The sequence below is a fragment of the Hesperophylax consimilis genome, chromosome 2 (assembly GCF_061612785.1).
Source record: "Hesperophylax consimilis isolate HC1 chromosome 2, BYU_Hcon_1.0, whole genome shotgun sequence".
Classification (NCBI taxonomy): Eukaryota; Metazoa; Arthropoda; class Insecta; order Trichoptera; family Limnephilidae; genus Hesperophylax; species Hesperophylax consimilis.
In genome coordinates, this window is record NC_142837.1 from 29,572,337 (window position 1) to 29,597,369 (window position 25,033).

Consider the following 25,033-nt stretch of genomic DNA (forward strand, 5'->3'; position numbering starts at 1 on the left):
TGTTATACTGTTATACGTAAATATTTGCGTGTCTAAATATACATTTTCTGAAAACGTCAAAAATATGTAAAAATCGCTGACCATTATTTCAAAGCTGTGAAAAATGTACTTTTTTCTGAGTATCATAAAGAAATAACACTTTATATATTGAAGAAATATAATTAAAAACTATTAGTCACCTCAAAATATTAACCGTCCAAACTAAAATATTTTTAATAAATTATTTAAAAACGCAATAAATTATGAACGAACAAGATGACAGATTCAATCGACTCAGATTATTCACCTCTACATTCCATAGATATTCTTGAATGCAGACGCGTAGCGTTATTCATTATCGATACTCTGTTTTTTAAATCATGGCAATCCGTATACTAGTGATGGAAATAAATCGATTTTTGTAAAATCTCGCGCGTTTACGTGAAAAGACGTACTAATGTCTTGACCGCTATTATCATATTTACGTCTTTTGACGTTCTAATGTTCCGAGTGGTTAATAGAGTTTCACTGTAATTACGTTTGCTACCCTCTTTTTTCGCATGCATGCGTGATTTGTAATTGCATTCCTATGTAATGTGTAAAATTAAAATCAAATTATCAAAATTGCATCTTATGAGTATAAATCATCAGACAAGTGATGAAATAGGTTATTTTATTGATTAGTAATCTCTAATTATAATTATTTGTTAACTACAAAATATAATTATTTTACATAACATTGTGAAGAAAATTGACAATATACATATTTGTTTTTGACAGGCAATGATTCTAAGGCAAATATTTTAAAAATAATTTTAGCTCACAAATCCTACAATGATTAAAACATCTCGTGATTTTTTTATGGGTTTGTGTTAGTACATTAATAAAATTAGTGAATTTAAAAAAAAAATTCCCACATATTTGTGTGATCGCCCGGGAACTACCTGTTCTGATGCAGTGGCAATTGCTGAACATGCGTTTGTTGTATATCTTGGTTGTGCTTTAGTGCCAAAGGGATCAACGACACTACTTCTTCAGAGTACTATTCATTGAAATGCTGGTAAAATAGGACAGTGTTCGAAAAGAAAAAATACATAGTTTGAAATTGCTTTGTGTAGTAACTTTCAGACGGAAAGAAAGAAAGCAGTCTGTCATGACAGCTGCTAAAGTGGTGATGAATAAAAGACAATACATGATGTTTTTTCATGAATTTTCAGAGGAGTTCAGTATCACCGGCCGATCGAGACAAGTACAGATCGAGGTCTCCCCTAGAACCCGAACAGGTGGATGTTAAACGAAGGAAAGAAGAAAAGATGCTTGGTCACGTGAGTTCAAAGCTAACCTAACATTATTTCACTTAATCTATTGTTATGAAGCCGGTCTCTGATTATTACTGACTTATGTTGCCAATATTGATGATTATTACTGACTTATGTTGCTAATACTGATGATTATTACTGACTTATGTTGCTAATACTGATGATTATTACTGACTTATGTTGCTAATACTGATGATTATTACTGAATCAAATTATACTCACATTGTTCATGCTAGCTCGGTGGGGTATATGTTTCTTGTGTTTCAAGTTCGTTTATGTGGGACTTGCAAAAGTACCGCTTCCGTTTACAATGGAGGTGTATATAACACACGGTGGAGAATTTAAGGATGGGTTGTTTCAGAGAATTTTTACAAATCATCAAATTTCACAGACTGAATGTTCTTTTAAAGTTCTATTATTAATTCAGTTCTGTGAAGCAACTGGCCCGTGTTGATATAATAACAGAACTTCAATAGGATTTGATAAATTGTTAAAATTTTCTGAAACAACCCGTCCTAAGGAAAATTAGAACTACATAGTTCTCTATGGCTGTGAAAACATCTTCTAATAAAGATGCATATTCATATTTATATTCTTCAATTATTCAATAGTACAATAATTCAATGTTGACTAACTAACCAGCACGCCGTTTTAGGGGTAGGCAGAGAGGACAGACCACCAAACAACTCGGTCTGGGCACATTTCTTGCCTCGTTCACATTCATACATCGTCTCATACATACTCTTCTATTATTTTGACTCTTGACATGGCCCGACTCAAGTATCTGATTCACTTGATCGTGCCATGTCTTCCTCAGGCGTCCCCGACTTCTGCTACCATTCACATTTGCGTCATTCAATCTCGCTTCTCCTTATTGCAAGTTTTTTTTAAAACAAAGATTATAACTAATTTATTTATTATTTTTCATGAGGGGTTATTTTAGATTAGTAATTAATTCATATTTCGTTTTTGAAAATGTACAATTGTTTACAATTACAGGATAGTGATGCGGAGAAGAGTGATCAGGACCTTGTTGTAGATGTAGCCAATGAGGTAAGACTCTTTCATGAATATTTTTAGGATGTCTCAGGGATAATAAATAATGGAATCATTGAATGTAATGTGACTAATGTTTAACAATGTTTTTAACATTTATGTTATTGGGGTAATAATACAGTGAAACATCCATCTATCATTTTTGAAGGGTCCTGTTGAAACAAACTATAAACGCCGGAAAACAATGATGCGGGAATATTGAAAAAAAGCATCTCTCTTTAGCAGCAGATCTTTCTTGAAGAGTACACGCCTTTAAACCGGAAGGTTAATTTTGAAGGTTGAAACACTCAAAACTAGAAAATAAAAAGATAATCTCACGCGCACACACCTCTGTGTTTACATGTCTAAAGGAAAGTAATGTCAGAAGCGGCCGCCGGCAGCGATATATCGAGTAAAATAATAATAAGTAATAACAAACACTAGATGTTTGAAACGATTAATGCAGTAAAACGATGCATGGAGGAACGATCGATGCAATCTATTTAGCATTTTTTTTTTATAAAATTATATTCGGGACTGGAAGAAATAAACAACACATGCTGAAAAATGATTATTCGAGGAACGATCGATCGAGATTTTACTGTATTATAATAATTAGCATTGGGTGATCCTTGTTCATTAAAGGGACAGTTTGTCTTGTGAAAAATTTTTGGGTTAACCTACTTAATATTTTTATTCAATTTTAAAATTTATTTGCATTGTAATAACACTAAAACTAGGAGTTTTGTTTAATTCGTCACAGGAAAGCAATACTGACGTAACTGCCAAAAAGTTTATAGTAAAAAAACTTGTCCTAATTTCAGAAAATCTATTGTTAATCTTAAATCAACGGTAAAAAGCTTTCTGAAACCACTAGACAGATAGATCAACACAGAATAAGTTTCCTATGAAATAAAATTGGTGTTGTGATAATACAACACCACTAATACAGGGTGTCTGGGGATAAAGTGCACTAACTTCGTAAGGTGATTCGACATGATAAAAAAGATAAATAACTTTTTTTTTCGAAATTCCAACTTTTTTTTCCCGTATTAAAATATTTTCCATAGAAGAATATTTATTTTCCCATACAAGCAATTTTATTTTTTTGTACCTTAAAACTACCTTAAAATGGAATTTCTAAAAAAGTTCTACTTTTCCACTTCTAAAATTTTGTAGAATCACCACCCGAAGTTAGTGCACTTTACCCCCAGCCACCCCGTATATTAACTGTCCTCGTGTGCACTAGGACAAACCCTTGCACTAATTTAAATTCAAAGGACCAGTTCCAAAACTATGTCAGTAGGATTGAAAATAAATATGGAATAAATTGTGTACACGCGAACACCAATGGACAGTATTTAGAACTCAATATTATTATGAAACTTGGGCCTACGGAAAATGAGACAAAGCCCAAGTTGGATTTAAGGTGAAAGGGATATCACTAGTAATGGGTAGTTCATTAAAAACTCCACACACGACACAAGGTCTCCTCTATGCGTACTAACGTCCTGGGCGAGATATTGATTTCTGCTCGCGATTAGCAGGGGACACCTTCATCTTCTGATGACATCTTTAGGAATAAGGTAGGTAGGATATGTACGGGATTGAATATTGAGTTTTTTTTCAATCATCCATCATAGTCTGCAAGCACCCATCTAATTTTCATACGAACAGAAGTATTAAAAGTATACTCATAGGCAACGTTCCGTCTAATTCTTTCATTGTGTGTGCGGACCATCAGTTTTATCTGTGCAAGAAAAAAGGGGCTAGTGCGCAAATATGCACATGCATGGGTAAAATTAAGTTATAAAGTTAATGTACACAGGAAACAAAAAATAAGCACAAAACACATTTTAAATGTATAACTAAGACTGCAAACCGAACACTGAAGACAAACAAAAAGAGATTCGCACCTGTATTTTTGTTACAATTACAGTTTCAATGTTGTAAATCTGGATATTAATATATATAACATTGGCGGCGCATAATTTTTCCGTTCGCGATCTGATCTAATTTATTATCGGATCGATTTAACGATCCGTTCGCCTTTTTGCTTCAGATCGAGAAATGGGAGCCACAAACTGATGCATATCTCACTAATATTGTATACTTAAATATATTCACATCTGCCAATTCTCCATGACCATTGATTCACTCACGGAAGCTCTTCTCAAAGTTTCCGTGAGTCATATATTTATGTTGAGTAGAATGTCTACAGTAAAGCCATTCACACAACACGGCTTATTAACTTTATCGGGAGACATTTTCACACAAGCAGATAATGTAAAATATTTATCTTCACGACACAAGTTTAGAAAACAAAGGCGAACTTCAACACTTCATTGACAATGGCGCTGTAGTCATTTCCGGGGAAGTAAAGCGGGTAGCCCCTCTTTCTGTTACTCAGGTCTTATGGTGGAGAGAGTGAGAGATCAAACAACAACAGGTTTTCATTTGTAGATAGCCAAGGGCTGTGAAGACATCATAAAATAACCATAGAAATTTCCAGGTCTTTTGTTCAATTTAAAATTTGGATCGGACTTATACCCCCATGCTGTAGTGTGTATTGTGCATCCGTATAAGCTTCTGGCAGGAATGTCCTTGCGGAAAGTCACGGATAATCCACTATTTGTCTTGCTTACGCATATTTATTGTTTGAAGCAAAAAAGGGACAACAAGTAGATGACACGTTCCTTTGACACAGAAACATGTGTGTTGGCAATTTTTAACAGATGTGCGGCCGCCCAGTCGCACACCTTAGAGGGAACGTTTCTCATAGGTATAGTCAACATAAGCAGGTTTGGACAGTTGTGAGTCATAAGTAAAGAATGTTTATCTTGCTAAATTGTTATAAAGTTGTCCTCCTTTTCACTTGTCTAGCATGAAAAAAAAACTATAACGTCAAATGTTTCCAATCGAATACCCATAGATGGAATTTATTGAAAAACGAACATTCTTTCTGAATCGTTGTCTTTTACTGTGTCAAATAAATAATGTTGCAATAATGAATTCCAGTCAATTTTTTAATGAAAATTTACCTTCTAACCTAATAGTTTTAGTGCTATGCTTGTTTTGCGAGTATGTATGCAAATTGCTACAGTTTTTAGATACAAAAGTATGTTATCAAATAAAAATAAATAACTTGGACAAATTTTAAAGATTCTTTTTGGAATTAAACAAGTAAAGAATGATATTTTACTTTTCAAAAAAAAAAAATACATTTACAACTACAAAAAATATTATATTATGTCGCTTCACAATCGCGTTTTCCCGTGCAAAGTCCGTGTAGTCCCTTTTTACAGTGGGCGCATATGAGGTTGGATCGCCTTATCTCATTCGAATCCCTTTTCCAATAAGAAAAATGGTGGCTCGTCTTGTTATCCCCATTTCCAGTAAGACGGCAGTGAATGCTTTTATTTCATTCACAGTAGTTAGTGTCCACTTTTTACCCGTCATTTTGGTTTCAAATTTCCTGTTTTTAAAAATTGTGCAGCATATGTTTGTCAATATTTTCAAATAAAAAATAAAATGAAATAGCCTGTTGGTTTTGCATCAGAAGGAAGAGCGCGTCTAGGTCCAGGAATTAAAAATTGGCAGATATTTTTGTACTTAACACTTTTTCACAAACGTTTCTAAGAACTATAAAAAAAAAATTTGTCAAACAAAAGTCTCGTCGTCCGGAGTTTTGCTGTATTTGCTACATCGTCCGCAATAGAACTAATATCCGATATAGTAAAAAATATCAATTCGATTTAGGGTGTATTTTAGGGTGGGTTATTTTTCGTGAGTAATCTTGCAGCTACACGATATCACTAATGATTAAATATCAGTATTTTTTGTTTTGCAAATCGATTTAATTGTAAAAATAATTTTCAAAGATGCATTTTTTAAGCCCACTGAAAGAATCGAAATCTGACGGGGTATGCGTGACGTTATATATACATCGGTTATGTCGGTTAACAGTGGTTTTGTCGGTTAACAGTAAGGTCAATCCCATTTGTGTATGAATCAACAAATCCTAATTTAAATATTTAATAAGATTTCCAAAAAACTTTGTATACCACAGTGGTAAACCGTGTGCGAATCGACGTAGTGCAACATTGCACAAAATGATCCGCATTTTAATGCACCCGGCCGGCTGACCCGTGAGGGAGCGGTGTAAGATCTGTTAGAACACTCTGACCGTTTTTAAACGAAGATTTATTAATTCTATGTATTTAAATATAATAAAACTTGTATATTCAGTATCAGCATTTATTGATCAATACGAATGAATGATTTTTAAGCCATCATATTTTTCCCTTAAGTTCCCCTATTGTCAATTGTCCGAACAAAGCTGGGACGTACAATGCACGTGGGATGACTTACGACCATAGATTATAGCAACACCGGAGAAGAACCATTATTAGTATAAAACTGCGCACACATAAGTGTCACCAACATTGTTCACCCATACTACTGTAAATCACATCTACGCAAAGCGGCGCCCCGCCTATGTTGCTACTTATGCACCAAACGCTGTCCAGTTTGATTGTAGCTCGACAACAGTTGGCACGCTTCCATATCTCCATATCTCGCTGCGTTACTATTATCTTTGCTTACAACGGATCACTCTTGAGTTGTACAATAGTGGTGTTACAGCAGTATGACTTTGGTGCGACGAAATTTAGTGGAATAGTGAATTTGAGTGATGTTGGTCCACCAGGAGGACAGGAAGGGCGAGGAGCGCATAGGCGAGGCGGGTCGAGGGGAGAATGGGCCGGAGAGGGTGGGCAGCGGAGGAGGGGGTGGCAGCGGAGGGGGCGGGGGTGGGGGACCCCTGCACCGCCCGCCCAGTCGCAGCGGCTCCAGCTCTTCGAGGAGCACACCTAAGAGCAAGGATGTGAGTATCCCCAGCATGTTTACCATATGGATTGATCCAATATCATTTTTTTATTTAAATTATATGTAGTAATTTTCAACACTTAACCTAACCATCACCAACCACCAACCGTCTGAAAAATTTGGAGATTCGCAAATAATGAAAATCCAGTTGGTGGCTAAGTTGACATCGCGTTTGGGTACCACCCAGGCGTAGTGTGTTCAATTCCTCGGCTGACCCGAGTTCAAGTCCTCCATAACAACACAAGCAACATTTTCCGCTTACTGTGGTGGTAGTAGGAGATTTTCAAATATTGTCAGGTTATTAGTAACCCGGGAATGTTTGACTTTCTTGTGGCTGAATGCATTGGCTCATATAAGCTTAACAAGCATGATTAAGAATGGGACCCTTAGATGTTTTTTGCATGTAAAGAAGATGTACAAAGAAATAAACGGATGTGAATAGTAGAAGAGGTTGGGGGACTTAGGAAGGAACAGAAATTAATATTTCAGTCAGGCCATGTCAAGAGTCAAAATAACAGAAGGGTATGTATGAATGTGAATAAAGCAAGGAGTGCCAAGACAGAGTTGTTTGGCGGTCCATCCTATCTGCTTATGCCTGCACACAAACAATGTGAAGGTTAGTTACTTGACCTAACTAAGTATGCCGTGTTACCAAGTGTTTTTGATCCTACCCAAGAGCAAGGATGTGATAATCCCCAGCATGTTTACCATAAGCATTATCCACAATCTTTTTTCTATAATAATTGTATATACGTACATATGTAGCAATTTTCAACACCTAACCGAACCAAGCATACTGTGTTACCAAATAATTTGTATGCTATCCCGATACTTACGAGCATGGTCCTTGGTGCCTCTCTAAACCATGAATGTTTCAAGAATATAAGAATGTTCCCTAATTTCTTTAATATGGTCTCGTGTATGGCAGTTTTAAGCAATGAAGGGACTTATGGGCACAATGATTACTTAGTTTGGGGGCCCTTTTTGAAAGCCAAAAACATAAAGGAGAGTAACAAAAGGTTGTATAACATGAATTCCCCTCAGACCTTGCCCGCGTGTGTGGTAATGACGAAACTGACAGTGAATACACATAAAATAAAATCCCAATAATTCTTACACTATCCCAATAGAAACTCTTGTGCATGTAATGTTATCAAATTAATATTGCTTTTGGGCTTTACCTATCTCTACTTCCATAACGTGAAACAGGTTTTAATGTTGCTAATCCAAGAATATCCCAATATGCTTGCTTTCTATGCAATTTTGTCCAACTACACGTCATCAAATCACAAATTAACCCATCCCATCCAAAATTATTTAGACTGAAACTGACCGCAATCAATTTTGGTGCTAACTTGCCCTGAATTTATTAATGTAGTAAAAATTCCATAATTTTTTGTTGTTTATGTATGTATATAATTTTTTATTTATGTTGACTTTGAATCACCCTATTTATGTAAAAAATAAATAAGTAAAAATGTTATTATTAAGTATTATTGTAGAAAGCAATCACTTTGTGGTTTGACATATTTAATAAAATTACAAAAAAATACTTTTTGTTTTAAAACCACGAGTTTTTAATAATTTTTATAACCGACCGGTTTCGCTTTACTCAAGCATCTTCAGGGTACAAATTATTACTAGACAAGAAGTACAGAGTGTGATCTCATATATAAAAAAAATAATTTTGAAAAATTATTATTTAATTTTTAAAAATATTTTTTTTTTATATAAGCTCACACTCTGTACTTCTTGTCAAGTAATAATTTTTACCCTAAAGATGCTTGAGTAAAGCGAAACCGGTCAGTTATAAAAATTATTAAAAACTCGTGGTTTTAAAACAAAAAGTATTTTATTTTATTTTGTTATTATTAAGGTTCTTTAAATAAATAGTATTTTATTTTATTTTGTTATTATTAAGGTTCTTTAAATAAATAGTTTTCATTTTTTTGTTTTTTTTGCATATTTTTGCATATACACAAAAAAATATTATTTGCATATACACAAAAAATATATAACATAAAACATTAAATACAAATTAATTATAATAATACACTATCTTAGCCTAAATTCTGGGGACATTGGGACATTTAGGGAGTGTGCAAATCCTTGAAGCACTCTGAGACATGCAGTGCTACTTGTGAAGCTATACCCCGAGATAGACTCTCAAAGTTTATAAAACTTGATTCCGAATCACTCATATCCTCCTCAAGGTCGTCGAGGGTACAGTCTTGGATATCTGATTCATCAGACTCTGGCAGAATAACCTCGATTTCATTAAGATTCAATCGTCCTCCAGTCATATTTGCGACGCATGTACAAAGTAAAATGAATCACAGACCGTGGCAATTATATTATATAATGCGTGGAAAAAAAAAACAGTAATGTCGTGTATATGTTATTATCTACCTGAAATTAGGGACCTCGGTATAATCTTTGATAGTAAATTATCATTTACTAATCACATTGATGTCATTACTAATAAAGCAATGAAAATGTTGGGCTTCATTACTAGAATATCTAAAGATTTCAAAAATATCCATACATTAAAATTACTTTATACAACTCTAGTCAGAAGTCAATTAGAATATAATTTGTCTATATGGGGAACCCTTCCTACAAAAATCATGCAAACTCCATTGAAAGAATCCAACACAAATTTCTCAGAACAATTAACTTCAAATTAGGAATTCCCTCTGACGACATTGATTACGATTAATTATTACAATTAATGCATCTCTTATCGTTAAAACATAGAAGAATACTTAATGATCTAATTTTTTTATTTAAAATAAACAATCACTGGTTTGACTCCCCTGAATTAATTTCGTTGATAAATTACCATGTTCCCTGTAGACCAACTAGATTCAAGTCACCTTATTATTGCAATAATACTGGAACTAACGCAGAACAAAATTCAATAATCCATCGCTTGTACAGATTAGGCAATGAATATTCCAACATCGATCACGCTGATTGTCTATTATTATATAAAAGATGCATAAAACAAAAATTGTCGATTAATACCATACCATCATAATGATTATGTACTTCAGATTAAAAACTACTAGTACTCGATAGGTAGAAGCTGATATCAGTGCATTATACAGGGTGTCCGGAAACTCGTAGTACAAGCGGGAAACTGGTGAATCTACATCACATTTGGAGTCGATTTTGTAGTATATTTTTTTTTGATTTGAGCTTTCGTTATCGAATAAATCGAGTTAGAAGTTGATTTTTTTTAAATTTAATTTTTTTTTTTTTAATCAAATTCTTATAAATTATTACTGAAGATCAAAGTACCCAACTAATTAAAAGTATTTGAAAGTAAAACAAATGAAGAAACTCGGATTTGAAGCATTATTTTGAAATCACCCTTCATTTAATCCGGTGTAATCATAAAATATTTCTGCTCTGCAGGGTTAAAACATCTGTTGTTCAACCCTAAACACCAGAAAAAACTTTAACCCTAAAATAGCCGAAAAATATATTTTTTTGGTTTTTTTGTGAAAATGCTCAAATCAAAAAACTTTATGTTTATTTGGGTTCGCCATGTGGTGTAGATTCTCCAGTTTTCCGCTTGTACTACGAGTTTCCGGACACCGTGTATATCATAGTCATCATAGGTACTATGTAAAACTTTATCGGACTGTCAAGCAGTGTCGCACATTATTATTATACACGCGATTCTCCCGGTAGATTTACGTAATTTATTACTTTTGTTTCATTTTCATATTATAATAGTATATATTTTATTCCTTTCATTTTCTAATAGTATATACCTTTCTAATATATTTTATTTTATTTTTTACAAACTCTTAATGCCTTTTAGACATTTTATAAGCACTTCATTCTTCCTTATACAACTTTATTGTATATTATTACATATAATTTCTTACTTTGACTTATTACTATACTACAGATTGCTACTTATATAATATTTATATCTCTTTGTTTTTTCATACTTTTAACCTTACTTACTATTTACTGATTATACCATTATACTTACATTTATATTGTTGCATTCCTTATGTTGCTGTACTATTCTCTGTAAATTAGTATGTGAATGGCACATGTTGTGCCGTACATGTGAAATAAATAAATAAGTATGTTACCTAATATGTATTTTTTAAATTTTAGATTTGTATAATTTATTAACAGGTATTATTACTTATTTGCTGAAACATGACAAATGGTTTTGAGACTAGACCTATATTCTTATTTTTTTTTACAGAAATTAATAAACTGTTCTAAGAGAAGAGAGAGTTCTTTTGTGCTTTACAATAGGGATTTTTTAAATTTAGTGTTAAACCCTTAAGAGCCAGAGCCCTGCAATTGTAGTGTTAAAGCCCAGCTACACTACTCGCGAAGTTGATCGAAGTTGACCGAATACGATAGTGTGGGCACGAACTTCACTTTGCTTCGGGCAACTTCGCATCGCTTCGCCCGACTTCCGATTGTTGTCGGTAAATGCGCCCGAGTCAAAGGACTGGACTGAGTTACTCGCGAAGTTGCACGAGTGTGTGGGCACGCACTTCGAACTTCGGCTAACTTCGTCGAGGACTTCGTCGAAGCGTCGAAGCGAGTAGTGTAGCTGACGCTTTAAAGAATTGTGCCCACCCACGTAACGAAGCACTGCAATTGCAGTGTAGAACTTATACATTCTACTTATACCCTGTAGAAGTAATTGCCTTTGGATATTACTTCTACAGGGTTTGTGGAACACAAAAATCAAAAATGATAATTATCAAGTATGGTATTGTTTTCATGTTGGCCTTAACAAAAATGTAATTTTATTTATTGAATATATTTGCCGGCTCTTAAGGGTTAAATTATACATTATTAAAGAAGCGCCCCTGAAGTGATAACTCACAAAAGCGGCGCTGTAAAAATTGTCCAATTATTATTATTATTATTATTATTATTATTCTATCTCATATATCAGGAGAAACCGGGGACGCCCAGCTCCACCAAGGGGCGCTCTCTGACACCGACCTCGGCCGTGGCGGGGGCTGGGAAAGGCGGCGGTGCAGGCAGTGGCGCCGGCGGACCCTACTCGCCCTACCCGCTGCCCGGTCCGCCATACCACCGCCCGCCCCCTCAGCCCCCGGGTTCGCAGGGCTATCCCGATTCGCCGCGCTCTAACGGGGTAACCGCTGGAAAACCGTGAGTTTACTTCATTTCTTGACTAATTTTTTTTGTTTGTTTATGTTTTAGGCATGTATAGTATCGAGGCTTCTGACTCGCATAACATTGTCATTTGTTGCCTCATCTGCTTGTAAATTACAATTTAAATATATTGTCATTATAACTTATAATATTCTTTATCCTCTTGTTCGACGGCGTATCCTTAAGGATACTCCAGCGCTATAGCTATTCTGGGGAAACTACTTATGGTAGATTATACGCTATTTTTATAAATATATAAACACATTATCTGGTAAGATGGTACAATTTAAAAAACATAATTTGCAAGTAAAAAGTAAGTTTTATGAAAATAAAAGGATGCACATTCATACATAACTCACCTATATAACCTTCTATAATTTTCTTGTAAAATAAATTTTTGTAATTTGACAAAATAGTAATAATTACTTAACTCTTTGCAGTGCGTACTCGTTCCACACGTGCGGAGGCCCCTTACAGCCGGTGCCCTTTCCGGCGGACGCTCTGATAGGTCCCGGCATACCCAGAGGAGCGAGGCAAGCTACTACTCTGCCGCATGGAGAAGTAAGTCCATTTCTTTACTTTACCTGTTACCACGTTCCACACTTGCGGAGGTCCTCTTACAGCCGGCACCCTTTCTTGCGGCCGCTCTGATAGGTTCCGGCATACCCAGAAGAACGAGGCAAGCTACTACTCTGCCGCATGGAGAAGTAAGTCCATTTCTTTACTTTACCTGTTACCTCGTTCCACACTTGCGGAGGTTCTCTTACAACCGGCACCCTTTCCGGCGGGCGCTCTGATAGGTTCCGGCATACCCAGAAGAACGAAGCAAGCCACTACTCTGCCGCATGGAGAAGTCCATTTCTTTACTTTACCTGTTACCTCGTTTCACACTTGAGGAGGTACTGTTGACCAATCGACTGTTTTTTGAGCACATGTGCTCTCCAATTTTTACTACCGTATTTGGCGCTCTAATACCGTCCACGCTGGAATTTTTCCAATGCGATTTTAACCTTTACATTTTGAAAACTGTACAGAGGAATAAATCAGAATCGCTCGCACTAGTGTCACTGTAGATTCTACTGTTTATTTCATGAATGTAGCCTCTAAGGACGGGTTGTTTCAGAGAATTTGAACAATTCTTCAAATTTCAAAGTAAATTTTTAAGTTCTGTGAAAGATTTTTCAAGTTCTGTTATTATTTCAAATTTGCCAACCAACTAGCCTATAATAATATAATTTACAGAACTTGAATAGGAAATTTGATGAATTGTTCAAATTCTGTGAAACAACCCATCCTTAGACTGCTTACGAAATAATTTGTCCATGAATGTCAACATTTATTTAAAACGGCACTGCAAAACTGAAGTTTTTTGAGTTTTCGTAAGTAGTATAAATATTATTCTTTTTTGAAAACACCTAAACATTGTTGTTTTTATGTAGGGTTTGTATTGTGTATGTAGCAATAATAAATCCATTTTATGTATAAATAACTTACAATTCAATTCATCAGCAAGATATCAAAAAACTATCAAAATCCCAAAACTTAATACAAAGCACACACAAAATACCTATCTCTATCTAGGTATAACATATTTTAACATCCTTCCATTATATCTAAAAAATATTGAAGATATTCAGGAATTTAAAATAAAATTAAAAAATTACCTAAAACTACTATAAAAGTCCATATCTTATTCTTATTATTATTTCGTTCAAATCTTGAAACTGTATTATTGATAAATCTTGCCTATTTCTTACTTATCCCTTTGGTTTTGCAAATATATTATTTACTTACTTACATGATTCCATATAATTGAGCTAGGATTCACTCACCAAACACAAGAGCCTCGTCTCTTTATGGTGAGGAAAAGCTATTATTATTTACCTTTATAACACTGTATAATATGTATAAATTGTATATTTATTGTAAAAACATACAAATATAAAATAAATAAAAAAATAAATAAAAAAAATGTATTCGTATAAATATACATTTTTTGACAATCATCTCTGTCAAAATTTTATTTTTTTTTATTTTTATATAAAGTAAGCTGTTCTGAGAAAATGACCTACGATATAAACATGAAGTGTACATGAATAATAGGATACATAATCTGTCTTAACAAAAAACAATTGCAAAAGTATTTAAATCGTAGTTTTTATTTCGACATTTGATCAAAACTTATCGGGGTAATTTTCAGACAATTGTGCAAATTCCCACCCGAGATTTGGGAATATTTTGGCTTTTTCATACTCTGATATTCAACAGGGTAATAGACTAAGTAGGTAATAGACACCAAGGAGTTTGTCTACCTCGGGAGCAAAATAACATGGGACGGTCGGTCTAAGAGCGAGGTCGACAGCCGTATACATCAGACTAGGCTTGCATTCAATAAAAGGTCGAAAATAATAGAATCGAATAATATAGACCTAAAACTGAGAATACTCCACATCAAGACCTATGTATGGAGTATCTTGATGTACGGCTGCGAAACATGGTGCCTATCCGAAAGAGATAAACGGAGACTAGAGGCTTTTGAGATGTGGTCCTATAGAAGACTGTTAGGAATTTCCTGGAGAGACCATATTACAAATGAGGAGGTTCTCCAAAGAATCGAAGGAGGAAGGCACCTGCTCAGGACCTTGTCCGAAAGGCGTGCAAGATGGAACGGCCATGTTATACGACAAGAAGGCCTCTTGCATGTCATAATGGAGGGTATGACCGAGGGGACCAACTCTAGGGGACGCCCACGCCGAGAGTACCTGGAGGACCTGCTGGTGGACGTGCGCTGCTCATCATATGCAGAAGTCAAAAGAGCCGCACAAGACAGGGAAGAATGGAAGAGGAGATTAGATGAAATTGCTGCAAACCAATCCCAGGATTGAAACCAGAGAGAGAATAGACTAGTTAAAACCATTGTATTTGTTGTTTAGGTTGTGTGTGCAGTGGCCCTCTCCCAGAGCGGCCCCAGCAGACACGCCTACACGGGAGGCAAGGGCTGTGTCAAGCTGTGGGACATCACCACCCCTGCCACCTGCTCCAAACCTCTGTCGCAGCTTGGAGCAGGTGGCAGGGGTGGTGATGTCCCAACAGGGTAATAGACTAGTTAAAACCATTGTATTTGTTGTTTAGGTTGTGTGTGCAGTGGCCCTCTCCCAGAGCGGCCCCAGCAGACACGCCTACACGGGAGGCAAGGGCTGTGTCAAGCTGTGGGACATCACCACCCCTGCCACCTGCTCCAAACCTCTGTCGCAGCTTGACTGCTTGGTACGTATACCAACAAATCAATCTCTAATAGTTAGTGACGACTTATCTAAGGTTTTCAGTACAAGCATTTTAATTCGTGGTTTTCACGAGTAGCTGCCAAGCTAACTGCGGCACCTCTCCATATGGATAAAATATAGTATAATATTTTTAAAAATTGTTTAAATATAATTAACTAGCTGACGTGAAGCTGACGTTGCTGGGGGTTATCCTTAGGAGATAGACATATACCACCGCAGACTTTTCTGTAAGCCTTTTTAAGATATATAATTCCGTAGTACATTATTTTTATGTATCTCATAAGGTTGGGTTAAGCCAGCGCAATGTAAGCGCTCGAAAATATTTTTTTCCGATTTGATTACAAAACATCGACCTTTCTCTACTTTCTACAAATGTAATATGCATGTATTATTATGACGGTCGGTGGCTGAGTTGACATCACGTTTGGGTCCCACCCAGGCGTAGTGTGTTCAATTCCTCGGCTGGCTAAGTCCTCCATCGCAACACAAGCAATATTTTTCGTTTAGTGTGGTAGTAGTAGAAGATTTTCAAATATTGCCAGGTTATCCGTTATTATTATATATAAACCTTCCGGAAGAAATTCTCTGAATGATAGTGAAAACTCTATCAAAATTTGTTGCGTAGTTTACAAGAACTAAGTGCTATACTACGAACTATAGCGATTTTATTTTATGCTATTTAAAGATTTTAATTCATAAAAATCACCTACCTAAATTTGGGTAGCCATCGCTTGAGTCGCTAAAGATTATTGAATATGCAAATTATGTGCATAAAATCAATCAATTTAGTAAAAATATCTAGGTGAAAAAGGAAAGTGGAAAAAGTTTGATATTGGAAAAAAATTGATAAAATTTACTTATTACACTTTCGTAAACAATTATATTAATCACAAAGAATGGATATATATTTTTCTAAAACCCTGGTAGCAAGAATTTGGACTTTATTGGCCAATAATAATGATCCAAAGTGATAAGCTTAGTGAAGATTTTTTCTTCGAAAAATGAATAATGATCCATTTGATTGCTATATCTCTGAACCAATCATAAATTTAGAACTTAACACTTGTTCCGAAAATTCTAAGAAATCCATCAGTACTTACATAGGAACTAAACTTGAGTTTGCCCACACAATGGAGCAACTTTAACAACTTGGATTTGAGTTACGCGCAAACCACAGGTTAGGCAATATTTGTATGTTTTAGAAGTACATAATAATTTAAATGAGATGTAAATGATATCATTTTTGGTGCCATGTGCATACATTTGTTTTGAAAGTAAATGTAAGACTGTCAAAAACAGCATGCCTGTTATTCTATATGCACATGTTTGATTTGAGATCTGAATACTATAGTGTTGTAAAATCAGCCTGTTCAGAAAAATCATAATCAATGTGCGCTTTTAAAATACCCACGGCAATGGCACGGCAACATTAAGCCTGCAGCATTATTGTGATAAAGAACATACGTTTTGTGCTTTTCTGTGCCGTTGCTGTAGGAATTTTAAAAGCGCTCATTGTATTATTAAAAAAAATTACATACATTATTATTTAAAAACATGTGTCAAATATGAATGGATGATATTCTTTCTAATTGTACCCTAATATTAAATGAGTATTGTGTTAATTTCAGCAACGTGATAACTATATCCGTTCAGTGAAGCTGTTACCAGACGGGCGGACGCTAATAGTTGGAGGGGAAGCCTCTAACCTGTCTATATGGGATCTGGCCAGCCCCACGCCCAGAATAAAGGCTGAACTCACGTCCAGCGCCCCGGCCTGTTACGCGTTGGCCATTAGCCCTGATTCAAAGGTAATATCACTATTTCTAATTGATGATTTTAAAATTTAAACAAAATTCCTTCTTTCAATATGTCAGAACAACAAAACCATAAAACCCTCTGACATTTTTAACTTAACCATTCATTTATTCTATTTAACCATTATTTACCTTAAAATAATAATATTATATTTATATGTACATATTATATATATATATATATGTATGGCATCTTTTAAATTTTTTTTATCAAAGGTTTTTTTTAATTTTTTTTTTTATATATTTACTCCACACAGGAGGCCCTGAAGAAAATAATTTCCCTCAGGGCCTATGTCATCTTTGGGGATGCTGTGTGGAGGGTCTTTTTGTGGAGAGGAAGGAGTGAACATGGGTCTTGAAGAGTCCCATGTTGTAGGAGGGAGGAAACACAGAGGCCGGCAGTTCGTTCCACAGCCGAGCTGTTGAACTTAAGAACGAATCGTAGAAGCGACCCGTTCTCATGTGACAAGTGTCAACTGTGTACAAATGTTGGGCGCGCGTTTGGCGTGTATCCCGACTACGCACCGGTGCCGAAGGGATCAATGACGCTAGTTCCTCAGAGCATCTTCCATTGTAATACCGATAGAACAAGGACAGCACACCTACCTGACGCCTGTGCTCTAAAGATTGCAGTCCGTTTGTTAAGATTGGGGAATCTATCAAACGGACCGCCCGTTTCTGCACAGAGTCAAGGGTTTTTTTCAGGTATTTTGGGGCTCCAGACCAGAGATGGCTGCCAAACTCGACAGTAGGGCGCACTTGCGATTTGTACAGGGTGAGCAGTTGTGTACGTACTATTAAAGTATCTGCGGGCCCTGTACAGTACGCCCAGCTTCTGAGAGGCCAACTTTACTCTGGTTTGTGGATGTTGTGTGTCAGCTCCTCATTTTTGCCGAAGGGTCGTAAATCCTAGAGTTGGTGTCGAATTGAAGTTATTGAAGCAATTGTTGTTGATGTTACGGTTATGATCTTAAATATATTAAAACATTGGTTGTAATCTGTTTGAATGTACACAAGATTCTATTTAAGGATTTAGTTTCTGTACAAGATAAACAAAGGCAGAATTTGTTTGCTGTTAAGTTAATCTCGAGGAAAAAGAAGAGGTGAGAAATGAGTTGCATTGGAGTTTTTGTAACTTCAGTAGCGTTTTCACAAAGAGAAATATCTCCAAAAACTTTTTTTTCGTGGCACAGTTTTAAGTGAATAATCAGTAGGGGTTATTATTTTATGATAATCTTTAAATGCAAATTCATTAACTGTTAAATATGGTGAATCATAAAAAAAATCAATTAATTTGTGAAAAGCCATCTTTATTAAAAAGAAGTCGAAAATTGCGAATATTGAAACAAGATATATGTATATTTCTACATTAAAAAAAAAAGTTTTCTCAAAGTGAAATAAAATCAGTTCATTTGTGAAAAGCCATCTTTATAAAAAGAAGTCGAAAATTGCGAATTTTGACAAAAGAGAAATATCTACATTAAAAAAAAAAAGTTTTTACCGAGTGAAATACAAATTCATTTTACTTCTACAGTAAAATCTTTTTTTTTTAATAAAAAAAATAAATTTTGATTTCTTTATCTTTCGAAGTATCTGCTTTCACCAAAAACATAATTGTAAATTACAAATTTAAAATATAAGACCTACTGTACTGGACGGGAGTCCGCACAAGACTGTAGATTTGGGCGCCGGGTCCAAACTGTGTCTTCAACCGATGGGAATGCTCCTTTACGGCCGACGATGATGATAGTGGTATGAGATTATTGCAATCTGCCTCCCGCACCCGGTGCTCGGTGAATGTTGGGCACTGGGTGTGCTGTCGTCTCTGCTCGCTTCTGGCGTTGGCGGTTTTCCTAGGCAGGGCCGGCTGGTCTTGAAGAGGTAACACCAGAAGGTTTGAAGCAGAAGACTAGGCGAGGTGAGGCAGATGGTGGGCAGGAGTCACTTGTTGAAATAAAAACGCTTGTTTTGGTGGTAAAGTTGAACTGATTTAATATTTTTAATTTTGCTGCTTATATTCTATAAGGCTAACTCGCAGCCGACATTTGGCTGTCGACCGAAAAAGGGTGGGGATTCTATCCGCGCCACAAACGCGTACATACATAAGCCACCGTAAAATGTTGCATATTCATTTTGCCGGTGGTTTAGCCGAAGGCAGACGCTTGAATTTGAGAGTTTGCAAAGATTTTGCAAGCTCGCCTGTATTACAATTACATAGTTTTATTACATAGCAGTAATAAGAATGTGTATTTTGACAACTAGATTTTTAGTTTGTCAAGATACGACAAAAAAAAGAAATGTTTGTAAAATAAAAGTGTAAAAATGATCTTGAAGCGATCAAATTTGTAAATTGGTTTTGGCAGTATTTTTCACAGGTCCCCCGTGACATAGCGCTCCGAAAGAGGAAAGATTCACTATGCTACGAGGTTCCTGGATTTTTGTAGAGGCAAATATGTAAAAATAATTGTACAAAAATGGTTACACAAATTCGTTAAAAAACGGCATTTTAAATATCTCCTCAGTGGTAGCATATCACAAATAGTTTTTATTTAACTACCGCCGAGGAGATGTACAAGTAAAAAATAGGTATAAGTAACATTTAGTAAATTATAATTTGTTAGTAAATTTGTATATAGAAAAATCTGAACATCGTACCGCTCTTTTACCGATGCTTTTCGGGGTCAGAATTTTCGGGCCATTTCGGCCGAAACGGGATACAAATGAGCAGTGGCGGGGAGTGAGGAATTTGTCAGTGGCGTGGAGTTGGCACATTTTATAAATGTAAACATATTTTGACAAAATGAAAAAATGTGGCCAACAACGTCCGTTACACCTACTGTTGATACCTACACACAAAAAAATTATTCTTTTTCTTCTTTCGTATGGTGGGGGGGTCAGAGGGGAAAATTTAGGTCAGTAAGCCAGTCTAGGGCATCCAGAGGTTGCCCTGTAGACCTCATCAATCCCGCTTGGGAATGAGTACAGCGGGCATTCTTTGACCACATGTTTGGTGGTCTGCACCGCACCGCTTTTGTACATTGCCGACTCTTTAAGGCCCCACCTGTGCATTATGGGGGTACAGCAGCTGTGGGATGACCTTATCCTTTTGAAACGAGGCAGTGAGAATCCAGGGTGTCTAAGTGAAATAAGTATTCCACTTTTGTGTGAGATGCTCCCTCAATATTCAGGGAAAATAAGGGGAATCACTAAATAGATAAGTAAATGTATATAAAAAGTAACCTAGGCAAAACTTTTGATAAGGAATCCGAAATAAAGTTTATTTTTTATGTAACTGGTGGCTGGCTCTTTTACATTACAGTAGAACCTCGTTAATTCGAAATCCACGGGACATCAAAAATCAAATTTCGAATTAACGAATTCCCACGTAATTTTAAATTTTATGAAAAAAAAATACGCCGAAAATCGTGAACTTTTCTTGGCCGCCTCTTCAAATCCGGGTGGTATTTTAGGAGTAAATTCGAATTAATACCAATTATTTCTTTATTTTCGCGGCCGATTACCGTAGCGGCCGGCCCTTTAAATTCAGATATTCGTATAAAAATTCTATATATTTACGCGTAAATCGAGATTTCGCGGCCGATTTCGGTCGCGGCCTACCCTTTGAATTGAGATATTCGTAAAAATACGATATATTTCCGCGTAAATCGAGATTTCACATTAGATTTCCGTCGCGGCTGGCCCATTATTTCGAATATCTGAATTTAAATTCGTAAAAATACGATATATTTCCGTGTAAATCGAGAATACGCGGCCGATTTCCGTCGCAGCCGACCCTTTCAGATTATTCAGATATTTGATGTAAATTCGTAAAAATATGATATATTTCCGCGTAAATCGAACTTTATCGGCAATTTTTCGTCGCGTCCGGCCTTTTAAGTTCAGATATTTGAAGTAAATTAGTAATAATATGTCATATTTCGGCGTGAATTGAAATTTTTCGGCCGATTTCTGTCGCGCCGTATTTTTTGACTCGGATATTCGAAGTAAAGTTAGTAAAAATACTATGTATTTCCGTGTAAATCGAGAATGCGCGGCCGATTTCAGTCGCGGCCGACCCTTTAAATTCAGATATTTGATGTTAATTCGTAAAAACATGATATATTTCCGTGTAAATCAAATTTTATCGGCAGTTTTTCGTCGCGGCTGGCCTTTTAAGTTCAGATATTTGAAGTAAATTCGTAAAAATATGTCATATTTCGGCGTGAATCAAAATTTTTCGGCCGATTTCCGTCGCGCCGTATTTTTTAACTCGGATATTCGAAGTAAAGTTAGTAAAAATACGATATATTTACGCGTATTTTTGAAATATCGCGTCCGATTTACGTTGCGGCGGGCCCTTTAAAATTCAGGTATTCGAAATAAATTCGTAAAAATACGATATATTTACGCGTAAATCGAGATTTCGCGGCTAATTTCCGTCGCGGCGGGCCATTTGAAATCCAAATATTCGAAATAAGTTCGTGAATATACGACACATTTACGCGTAAATATAAATTTCGCAGCCGACCCTTTAAATTCAGATATTTGGTGTAAACTCGTAAAACTATGACATATACCTATCCGCGTAAAACGTATTTTCTCGGCCCTTCAAACTCGGATATTCGAAATAAATTTGAAAAAATACGACATTCCAGTGTAAATCGATTCAGATTTACAAAATAATAATACTAATTAGGACGATGTATAACCCCGTAAAAATACATTTTTCGGCGTTTAACCGCCACGGCTGACTTTTAGATGCAGATTTACGAAATATTATGATTTATTTTCGCAAAAATCAAATTTTTTCGAATTACACGAACAAATTTTCGTGCGCGGACAAAAATAAATTTCGAATTACGAATTAACGAATTTTGAAATAAAAAACCATTTTGTATGAAAAAAATTTTTGCGGAATTTTTTTGGCGAAAATTTCGAATTACGCGTTTTTTCGAATTATCGGGGTTCGAATTAACGGGGTTCTACTGTATATACACATCTAGTTATTTTAATTTTACACAAATGTCAGTATCTAGAATTTTCTATGACTCATTAAACAGGTAAATATATTGATTTTTGTAAATCTGAATTATTCGTTACGTAGACACCTCCATGGTACATAGAGAATAAGAGTAAAAATATAAAAATAAAACCATTTAGGTTAGACATTTCTCTCTGTGAAAACGCTCCTCACTTGTCAGACGATAAAATCGTAGAAAAGGTAAATGACTTGAATTCTTGCTTATGGCTGTAGAATTTAATGTACTGGTTGCTTCTACTATGAGTGTGAAATCACACAAAATAAAAATAATTGACAATGTAATAATAAGATAGAGCATTATTTAAATAAATAATATATTTGTGTTGCGCCCTTGATTTGATGAATTTCTGGAATATGACTTTTGATTTTTTTGTGTTTTGGTTTTACGTATATGTCTCACTAATAAAAAATCACTTCACAACCGTTAAACAATGTTTTTGTTACACATTGTATTAAGACTGTACACTTTTTATTTAGAATTATTACTAATAAAAAATGTCTCACAACATTGCATTTTTCAGACTTATGCGCTACTTGCGCCCCATGAACGTCAGTTTCAATCCATTAATAATGTCATATTGTGAATTAGTTTATTAGTTTATAATTAGTTTATTATTATTGGAAAAAAACTAGGTTAATTGGTACTTATTATTTTTAAATTTACTTTTACCGCTTGGATTTAATAAAACTTCCGTGAAAGTGATGTAGTTTAGTAATTTTTTTATTTATTTAATAAAATAAATGCCTTATGCATGTCTAGATAAATACAAAGTAAAAAATCAAAGTTTATATTGGTAACCAAATGGATCCAAAATGTCAGATTTTTTTTGATTGTAATAATAATTCTCAGGGAATTATTATTTAATTTTTAAGTGTATAAATGAGGTAAAAAGTAAAGTATCTTGCAAAATCCTTAAATAAAAGGGATTTGTTCTTTGAGTTATTGATTCTCTGAAATTTTTTGATAAAAAATGTTTGTGTTAAGCTTTTTAAAAAACTTTTTTCATGTTTGAAATTAAAATATTGCAATTTTTAAACATAAAAGTATATTTCAAATACAAAATCTAAATGTTAATTTTTATCTAGTTTCTTAAATAGTCTTTTTTAAGACATCTTTAAAATTAAGAAATATATAGAATATTTAAAGTAAAGTTAGAAAAATTCTGAAATTCAATGATAAATTATTAATATTTCAAGTTTATTATACAACAGATAAACAACCCCCTTTGACTGGATAAGCAATGTATATATCTTTACATGAACTATTTTATATTAGTTTCTATTTTACGTTTGAATTAGTAAGGTTTTCATCTACACGGTCGTTTATCAATTGAATAGAGTTTTTTTAGTAAGGCCGAATGTGTATAAATGATTTTTTCCTTAATTTTTCAGGTGTGCTTTAGTTGCTGCTCAGACGGAAACATAGCTGTTTGGGATTTACATAATCAAACATTAGTGAGACAATTCCAAGGTAAACTTTTACGTAATCAATCTTTAGTGAGACAGTTCCAAGATAAACATTTTTCTCTTTCAAGAATAAATTATTATTACATTATAAATTCCTTTGGCAGCCTTACATTTTCATGAAAACTTCAATTTAATTATTTTACCAAGAAAAACATTCTTTGCTCAGGCGCATTGTTAATGACGTTGAGATTGTTTGTTTGAGTCGCACTTTTACTTAGGAGTACATGAAACTTCGGTTATTCTTCAGTGGCTATCCTGCTAATTAGATAATTAATTTGTATTCCAGGGCACACGGACGGTGCGAGTTGTATAGACATATCAGCGGACGGCTCCAAGCTGTGGACGGGCGGGCTGGACAACACGGTGCGCTCCTGGGACCTGAGGGAAGGCAGGCAGCTGCATCAGCACGACTTCTCTAGCCAGATATTCTCACTAGGATACTGCCCCACGGGTAAGCATCATTTCTATCTCTATAAAGTACAAACATGTCAGAGGATGGCTCCAAGCTATGAACTAACGGGCTGGACAACACGGTGCAAAAATATCCAATGCGCTTTTGCTATTCTTTGGAAGTCTCAGCACTCTGATCTGCGGATTCCCCTATTCCTTAGTATTTTATAAAGATTGAATTTGATGTTTATGTTGAGTCGGCTTGTAATTTAAATTTATGCGTGTATTTTTCCAGGCTCATGGCTAGCAGTGGGTATGGAGAACTCCCATGTTGAGGTGCTGCATGCGGGCAAGCCGGACCGCTACCAGCTGCTACTGCACGAGTCGTGCGTGTTGAGCCTCAAGTTTGCAGCGTGCGGCAAGTGGTTCGTGTCCACGGGTAAGGACAACCTGCTCAACGCCTGGAGGACGCCCTACGGTGCTAGCATATTCCAGGTCAGTTACTTGTGGTTCCTTGATTATACAGTCTTTCAGATGATGTTACCTTGTGAAGCGCTGTTCGTCTTGGGTGTCAATAGATCCCACATCAAGCTGTTACATTCGAGAGTTGGTGCTCAGATATTCTCACCAAGGCCTTGGCACTTTTTA

At 35.4% G+C, this 25,033-nt stretch overlaps 1 protein-coding gene across 1 annotated transcript in view; it reads left to right on the plus strand.

Annotated features, from left to right (window-relative positions):
- The window catches only part of gro (TLE family member transcriptional corepressor groucho), a 107,073-nt gene that overhangs the window by 79,138 nt on the left and 2,902 nt on the right, over positions 1-25,033 (plus strand). The window contains exons 9-18 of the mRNA XM_089642139.1: positions 1,197-1,304; positions 2,298-2,351; positions 7,042-7,218; positions 12,166-12,386; positions 12,830-12,950; positions 15,522-15,656; positions 17,302-17,481; positions 23,921-23,999; positions 24,282-24,446; positions 24,681-24,880. Coding sequence (XP_089498265.1) covers positions 1,197-1,304; positions 2,298-2,351; positions 7,042-7,218; positions 12,166-12,386; positions 12,830-12,950; positions 15,522-15,656; positions 17,302-17,481; positions 23,921-23,999; positions 24,282-24,446; positions 24,681-24,880 — 1,440 coding nt within the window. The remainder of the gene's footprint in view (positions 1-1,196; positions 1,305-2,297; positions 2,352-7,041; positions 7,219-12,165; positions 12,387-12,829; positions 12,951-15,521; positions 15,657-17,301; positions 17,482-23,920; positions 24,000-24,281; positions 24,447-24,680; positions 24,881-25,033) is intronic.